The sequence below is a fragment of the Melozone crissalis genome, unplaced genomic scaffold, assembly GCF_028551555.1.
Source record: "Melozone crissalis strain CALT ecotype California unplaced genomic scaffold, PUWL_Pcris_2 ptg000046l_1, whole genome shotgun sequence".
Lineage (NCBI taxonomy): Eukaryota > Metazoa > Chordata > Aves > Passeriformes > Passerellidae > Melozone > Melozone crissalis.
Window position 1 is genome coordinate 7,431,913 of NW_026535824.1, and position 8,375 is coordinate 7,440,287.

General features: G+C 52.1%; 1 protein-coding gene across 1 annotated transcript; it reads left to right on the plus strand.

The window, feature by feature from the left end:
* Positions 1–1,228: 1,228 nt before the first annotated feature.
* LOC128943478 (olfactory receptor 14J1-like) lies at positions 1,229–5,743 on the plus strand (the record flags this gene model as incomplete). The annotated part of the gene is made up of 2 exons (XM_054286413.1): positions 1,229–1,690; positions 5,678–5,743. Coding segments are annotated over 2 exons (528 nt in total), but the record flags the coding sequence as incomplete, so codon positions are not given.
* Between the last annotated feature and the right edge of the window lie 2,632 nt (positions 5,744–8,375).

Below are 8,375 nucleotides of genomic sequence, written 5' to 3' on the forward strand. Positions count from 1 at the left end.
GGGCTGCATAAAAGGGAAAATCCTGCTTTTTTTATCTACTGCTCTGAGTTAGAAATTGAACATACATATTCATCTCTCATTTCAGGTTGTGAAATATAAAAATAATCTCCCAATCTGAGTAAACCAGGAAGCAACAGCAATCAACACAGGACCCCCTAGAGGCTGCATCAGTGTCACTTTTTCTGCCTCCTCAGGGTCACTCTGACGTTACCATCAGAGCCTGCAGAGCCAGAGCTGCCCCTGGGCAGTGCCAGAGGTGGGAGGGATCTGCAGGGCAGAGCTGAGCCCCCAGGCCTGGGCTGGGCCCTGGCAGCACTGGCAGGGCCCAGCCCTGGGCACAGGGAAGCAGCTGCTGGCAGGGACAGCTCCAGGCAGCAGAGCCCTGGGCAGGCAGAAGGGGGGAAAGTTCCCCCAAGGCTGTGCTGGGATATTTCAAGTCCTCTCCAAACCCACCTATTGTTGTCTTATATATTACAACAGTTCAATTATCATTATATGTTGTCTCAGAGATTAAGAGTTCTGTTGTCTTACATTGTCTTGTATATCAAGAGTTCTCTTATCATTATTGTGCAAGGATTTCATACCCTCAGAGTTTCATACCTCCTCTAAGCACTGACTGTTCTTGGTCCTTGCAGCAGCCATCCAGTGACTTCTCTTTTATACCACTAGTTCTTATTGGTTACAAGTGTTGCCTGTTATCATCCAGCCTGTTTCTCATCTTTAGTAGTAGGGTGCAGCTGCAACTTGTTGGGGGAAGAGATTTCATTCTACATTACCCATACTGTGTCCTCCTACAACCTATTCCATGATTGCTTTTCTTACAGATCCCCATGCCAAGGCACAGCAAATGTCCAACAGCAGCTCCATCAGGCACTTCCTCCTGCTGGCATTGGCAGACACGTGGCAGCTGCAGCTCCTGCACTTCTGCCTCTCGCTGGGCATCTCCCTGGCTGCCCTCCTGGGCAATGGCCTCATCATCAGCGCCGTAGCCTGCGGCCACCACCTGCACACGCCCATGTTCTTCTTCCTGCTCAACCTGGCCCTCACTGACCTGGGCTCCATCTGCACCACTGTCCCCAAAGCCATGCACAATTTCCTCTGGGACGCCAGGGATACCTCCTACTCAGGATGTGCTGCTCAGGTATTTTTCTTTATGTTTTTCATTTCAGCAGATTTTTACCTTCTGACCATCATGTGCTACGACCGCTACGTGTCCATCTGCAAACCCCTGCACTACGGGACCCCCCTGGGCAGCAGAGCTTGTGCCCACATGGCAGCAGCTGCCTGGGCCAGTGCCTTTCTCAGTGCTCTCATGCACACAGCCAATACATTTTCCCTGCCCCTGTGCCATGGCAATGCCCTGGGCCAGTTCTTCTGTGAAATCCCACAGATCCTCAAGCTCTCCTGCTCACACTCCAACCTCAGGGAACTGGGGCTTCTTGCTGTTAGTGTGTGTTTAAATTTTGGTTGTTTTGTGTTTATTATTTTCTCCTATGTGGAGATCTTCAGGGCTGTGCTGAGGATCCCCTCTGAGCAGGGACGGCACAAAGCCTTTTCCACCTGCCTCCCTCACCTGGCTGTGGTCTCCCTGTTCATCAGCACTGGCTTTTTTGCCTACCTGAAGCCCCCCTCCATGTCCTCCCCATCCCTGGATCTGGCCCTGTCAGTTCTGTACTCGGTGGTGACTCCAGCCCTGAACCCCCTCATCTACAGCCTGAGGAGTCAGGAGCTCAAGGCTGCTGTGAGGAGACTAATGGCTGGATGCTTTCAGAAACATTAAACTGCTGCCAAATTTCTGAAAATCACTTGTAATAAAAGTCATCTTTGATACTTCTTGTTTGTTTAATTGTGGAGGGAGGAGTTCCCTTTATTTTAATTTTTTTATCTTGTCCACATAGAAATGTCATTGTTTGTGCCATTTCTCATTTTGTTTCTCTCCGCCTTCCCTGTGGTCCAAGACTATGTCAATGAGTGGTTGCGCTCTCAGTGGCATTAAAGGAACTAAAGGATCTCCCAGCAAAGTTTTCTGCAGAGATGCACTTTGGCTGCCTTCTCTGGAGCTGCAGCAGCAATGTCTGTGTACAGAGCAGGGGGCAGATCAGTGCTGGCACAGCAGCTCTGCTCCTGGAGGCCACACCATTCCTCATCCAGGACAGGAGCCATTGGCCTTCTTGGCCACCTGGGCACACTGCTGCCTCGTGTCCAACCTGCTGTCCATCAGTCCCTGCAGGTCTCTTTCTGCCTGGCTGCTGTCCAGCAACTCTGTCCTCAGCCTGTAGCGCTGCAGGGATTGTTGTGGTCAAAGTGCAGGACCCAGCACTTGGACTTGTTAAACCTCACCTTGATGGATTTGGACCCTGGATCCAGCCTGTTCCATGAGGCCCCAGAGCGTCCCAATGGTTTCCACATTTCTATGAGGTCTCCCAGTGTCACAATATCCCTTTGTTTCCATGGGACCCCTTGGTGCCACCAAGTCCCTTGGGTCCTTGGGCCCCACAGTGTCACAATGGTGCCATGGTTCCCCCAGGCCCTGCAGTGTCACAATCCATGGTTCCATGAGGTCTGGCAGTGCAGCAATGCTCTCATTGCTTCCACAGTGTCACAATGGCCTCTTGGTCCCCACAGCCACCATGGTGTCAAGCATGTTTCCTTCATTCCAGGAGTCCCTGAGGAGCAGAACTGGCCCCTTGGTTCCATGGGACCCTGCAGTGTCACAATGGCCCCATCTGACACCAGGTCCTGCTCTGTCACAATGCTCTGCATGGTTCCACAAGGCCCTGTGGGGTCACAGTGGCCTCTTGGTTCCATGAGGCCTCAGAGTGCCACAAGGAAGTCCTTGGCACTGCAGTGTCACAATGGAGTTCTGGTGACACATGATCCTGCACTGTCACCAGGGACCCTTGGTTCCATGGGGCACCATAGGGTCACAATTGTTCCCTCAGTTCCCAGAGTCCTTACAATGGAGCAATGGTCTCTTGATTCCATTGTCCCCAGGCTCTCCCCAGGGTCTCCTTGGTTCTGCAGTGGCATGATGGCCCCTTGGTTCCACAAGGCCCTGCAGAGTCACAGTGGCCTCTGTGGTTCCACCAGTACCCATACTGTCACAATGGACTCCTTGCTTCCATTCAGCCCCACAGTGTCACTATGGCCCCTTGGCTCTGTGCTGCCATGTCGTACACAGTGTCACCATGGTCCTCTTAGTGCCATCAGGCCCCACAGTGTCACAATGGCCCCTTGCTTCCCCAGGGCCCTGCAGTGTCACAATCATCAGAGAATCAACCAGGCTGGAAAAGACCTTGGAGAGCATCAAGGCCAACCCAACACCACCTTGTCACCCAGACCATGGCACTCAGTGCCACATCCAGTCTTTCCTTAAACACTTCCAGGGATGGTGACTCATCCACCTCCCTGAGCAGCCCTTTCCAATGCCCAATCACCCTTAGTGTGAAGAATATTTCTTAATGTCCAGCCTAAACATCCCCTGGTGCAGCTGAAGGCTGTGTCCTGCTGTCCTGTCCCAGTTCCCTGGGAAAAGAGCTGGACCCCCACATGGCTGCACACTCCTGTCAGGGAGTTGTAGAGAGTGATGAGGTCTCCCCTGAGCCTCCTCTTCTCCAGGATAAACAATCCCAGCTCCCTCAGCCACTCCTCACAGGACTTGTGCTCTAGAGCTCGCCCCAGCCTTGTTGCCCTTCTCTGAAGATGCTGCAGCCTCTCCATGTCCTTCTGAAATTGGGGGGCCCAGAAGTGGACACAGCACTCGAGGTGCTGCCCAACCAGTGCCCAGCACAGGGGAAGAATCACAGCCCTGGTCCTGCTGGCGACACCATTCCTGATCCATAGGAGAGCCAGGGGTTGGATGAGGGAAATGGCGGGGTGGGGATAGGAACAAAGTGTGATTGATTGTCAGCCATGAAGGGTCTTGACTTTCATATCTATTCAGACTGCATTTGAAGGGGTTAGGGGTCAATATCAACTGGACATTGCTGATACCAATCTATAAACAAGAAAAGAAAACTGGACAAAACCAGTTCTCTCTGCTTAGTTTTCAATATACCATATTCACTTTAAATACACCTCTGAAATCTGACTAATTAACCACAGAACAATTGAAAACTTCAAATTTTCCCACGGGGTTTTCTTGTTTAAATGTTTTAAACAAATGTTTAATAGCCTTTTTCACTGAATTCTTCAACTGAGTAGCTCAAGAAAGAAGAGGCCTCTGGAGGAGTAAAATTCATCAGCAACCTCCAAGGTGCTGAGGATCCATCCCCATCAGAGTGGCAATGAACAGAAATGGGCACAGCTTTGTGGCTGCCCCAGCTCTGGGATGGGCCCTGGGCCTGGAGCAGGAGCAGCTCTTGAGGGCCCCAAGGCCAGGGCTCTTGTGCTGCCCTGGGTAGATGGGATGGCAGCAGGGGCTGCAGAGCTCTCAGCACCTCAGGCCGAGGGGAGCAGGGCAGCCAGGGAGCCTCCTTTGGCCTTGGCCAAGCACCTTCCCCCATGGCTGGGGCTGAGTCCTGTGGCAGCTGCAGCTGCTGCTGTGCCCTTGCCAGGGGCTGAGGCCGTGGGGCAGTGCCCAGAGAAGCCTGGCCTGAGCAGAGCTGTGGGGCCAGAGCCAGCTGGGCTGGGCTGGGGAGAGGCCCTTGGTGCTGCCTAGAGCTCAGGGCAGCTGGCAGAGCTTGCAGGGAGCTGGGCTGGGCTCAGAGAGCCTGGCCTAGAAACCATCAGTGTCCATCTCAGCCTGGCTGAGCATGCAGGGACAGGACTCAGGCCAGGCCTTGTGGGGCAGGGCCAGCACCTGTGCAAGGCATTGAAAACAGGCAAGTGGCCCAGAGAGGAGGCTGCTCTGTGCCCTTGGTGGCGTGGACAGAGCAGGGAGGAGGCCCAGGACATTTGTCAGCACCAGCCTCTGTGCCCAGCCCTTGGCAGCCCTGGCTGCTGAGCCCAGCTTTGGCCTGGACTGAGTTTGGCTGTGGCCCAGCTCCATCGTCCTGTGGGGCTCAGGGCCTATTCGCAGCCATGGCCAGCCCTGGCTGCCTCTCTGCTGGCCCAGAGGCTGGCAGAGCCTGGGGCAGGGCTGTCTGTGCAGCCCCACAGGTGCCACGGGCTCTGCAGGAGCTGGCAGAGGCTGCCCAGCAGAGAGGCCATGGGGCACAGAGCCCCAAGGCTGCTGTGGGCACCACGGCACAGGGGCCGTTCCCAGCCGCAATGCTCCTGGCCTGGGCTGGGCCTGCACAGGCGCTGGGCCACCATGGCTGGGCCGGCGCAGGGCCACCAAGGGGCCACGCAGCTGCTGCCAGGGCTGACAGCAAGGCCAGGCACACAGAAGCAATTGCTGAGCATGGCCTGCGCTGGCCAGGCCTGACTGTGCCAAAGGCAGAGCTCAGCTGCCCCTGGGGGCTGCAGGAACAGTCCAGAGCCCAAAGAGCCTTCATGGCTGGGCTGGAGACCAAGGCTGCAGCAGGGAAATGCAGGGCTGCTGTGGGATGGGGAGGGCATTGAATTCCAGCGCACACCTCAGCTCTCTGATGATCCCAGCACCATGCTGGGCCCTGTTTCAGACTGGAGCAGAGCAGATGTTGATGGGACAGGGGCCCTGCAGGGCTGTCAGGGACCTGCAGCTTACAAGGTGCTCTGCTCTCCCTCAAGTGCTCTCTGAGTTATCCAATCCCAGCTGGGCATCTCAGGGCACAAGTGGCACACGGCACAAGCCATGAACTGGCTGTTCATGGGCACATAACTGATGTCAGCCTGGATAGGGGCACAGCTTTTATTACCTGTTAGTTTCATAATATACAAGCAAATCTTTATTATCTGGGTCATTTGAGTACTGTTAAGAAATGGCACAGTTTTCCCATCAGGAGCAGGAATTTCCTGGAGGTGTACAGATGGCAGGAGGAAAAATGCTGATCTTGCCTTCTACTGGTTTGACCAATATTTTCTTTATTACTTCCTCTCTATTTTCCTTCAGGTGTTTTCAGCTCTTCTGTTGAAAAGGCCATGTATAAGGACATCTCTTCCTTTACAGCAGGTGGATCTATGTACTTCTACTGCTCTCTCATTTCCTCCTCTAGATGCTCTCTGGTCATTCAAGTGCCTCTCAACTGACTGGCTTCATGCTTTGAGCTGGAAGAAATTGCCCAATATTTCTGAAGTTCAAATAAATATATAATAAATATAATCTTAATTGTGTTTTTATCTATCACAGAATTACCTTATGTCTTGGTCTAAAACTATTCCTGTACAGAAATCCCTTGGGGATGGTGGACATGTCAGATGCCACTGGGACATCACAGAGAGCTGATGAAAGAGCTGTGATGGTTGTTAAACTGTTCAAATATTCAACTTGTGTTTGTTGGCAAGAAACCTTTCTGTGCCTCTGAGTGTCACCAGTCCCTAAGCCCAAAGGACACAAACCTGATGAGTTGTGGTTCCCACTGCAGGGGCTGCACATGGACCTTGGCTCTGCACAGGAGAGCTCTTCATCCCCTTTCTCTCTTTTCCTCCCTCTGGGCATGGAGGGAGCTCCTGACTTCAGCGTGTGACTCGTGTGTGCAATGAGCAAATCTGGGCAGAATTGGGGCAGGGAGGGTTTGGGGGGACATTGGGATCCGTGCTGGGCACAGAAGGTGTTTTCCATTGCTCTCAGGCTGTCTGCTGTAGAATGTGGATTTAATACCCAGCAAAGGAATGACTTTTGCATTTGATGGAGCTGTGCCTTCCCTTGGCTTTGTTGGCTGACAAGAAATGAACATCCCTCTGTGTCTTGGGCAGCTCCTTCTCCAAGGAAAGTAGGTGGGAGTTGGAGCCAAGGAGCTGAAAGCTGCAGGTGCAGCCTGGGCTGGAGGGAGCTCAGATTTGCACAAGGCTGCTCTGAGTGCCAGGGCTTGGATGGGGGAAATGGTGGGCTAGGGGTAGGGACAGAGTCTGATTGATTGTCAGCCATGAGGGGTCTTGATTTTCATATCTATTCAAACTGAATGAGGAGGTACTTGGATTCAGTGTCAATAGGAGACTGCACAGACTGATTTATGAACAGGAAAAAGTCCCAAACAGGACCTAAAAAATGTTTTCTCACTGTCTTTTTAAATATAAAGCATTCACTTAGAACACACTACTGAAATCTATCAAATTAACCACAAATATTTGAACACTTAAATCAACACTTAAATCAAACTCCAGAGGCTTGGGTTCTTAAGGTGTTCTGAATGTTAATGAGCCCTGGGACACTGAATTCCTGCACTCAAGAGCTCAAGGCTGAATAAGCCTCTGGAGCCGGAAAATTCAGCAGCAGCCTCCAAGGTGCTGAGGATATCAGCAGCCCCCACTGAGGCCATCCCTGCCCAGAGACCGTGGGGGAATGGGCAGACAAGAAGAGTGTCCCTGGGGCTGGGGCAGCACAACTCAGAGGCACCAGCGGCTCCAGCTGGGCAATGGAGTGTGGAATGTGGCTGGGAAAGCCCTGCCTGGGCTGTGCCAAGCAGGACAGACAAGCCCTGACTCCCATCCACTAAAAAACAACTCTCTCAATGAGATATTTAAAAGAAATTACAATTGTTTGTGTACTCTGAGATGGACTCTCTAGAGAAATACCAACAAGAGATTCTCAGGAGCTCAAAACAACAAATCAGCCTTTACTGGCAACTTTAGAAAATCAGACAAACTTTGCCAAAAGATTTATTATGACACTCTAGTGGGTTTTCATTTGTTAATTTAAGATTTTTCTAATCTTGAGATTTCTTAATTGATGTATTGATGAGTGTGGTGGGTTTTAGTTTCAGTTAATTATTTATGGATTTACTTTTATTACTTTTTAAAACTCCTCTATGTCAAACTATGCCAGATATTTGATCAACAAAAAACACTTCTAAAAACATTGACTTGGCCCATTCAACTTCACAGTCTAAGCCTGGTTAACTTAATGTTAATCAAAATTTGCAGGAGCACAGAAACAGAAGAAGAAGACATAGAAAGAGAAAGACAAAAAAGATACAGAGAAGCACACAGACAGCTACCACCTCCTGGATTCCAGCAGTGTTCAGATGGAAATTCCAAGAGGAGGTAGGGTCAAGATGTGTGCTTGCCTTGTGGTCAGCCTTAAATACCCCTTGGTCTTGCTGGACCCTTCCCCCAGGTGGGCCTTGGGCTCATTTGGTCCCTCAGGAGCTGGGCTGGGGGCTGCGGAGGTGGCTGTGGAGCATTGCCTGTGCTGTGCCAGGGACTGGCAGCCACTGCTGGGCTGGGATAGAGGCTCTGGGGGGATTGGGGTTCCAGGGCAGGGCAGGGCTGGGGCTCCAGGGCAGGGCAAGGCTGGACCTGCCCCTTCCTCCCCCACACATGAAATGTTTTGAGCCAACAATCTCCTCCATTCT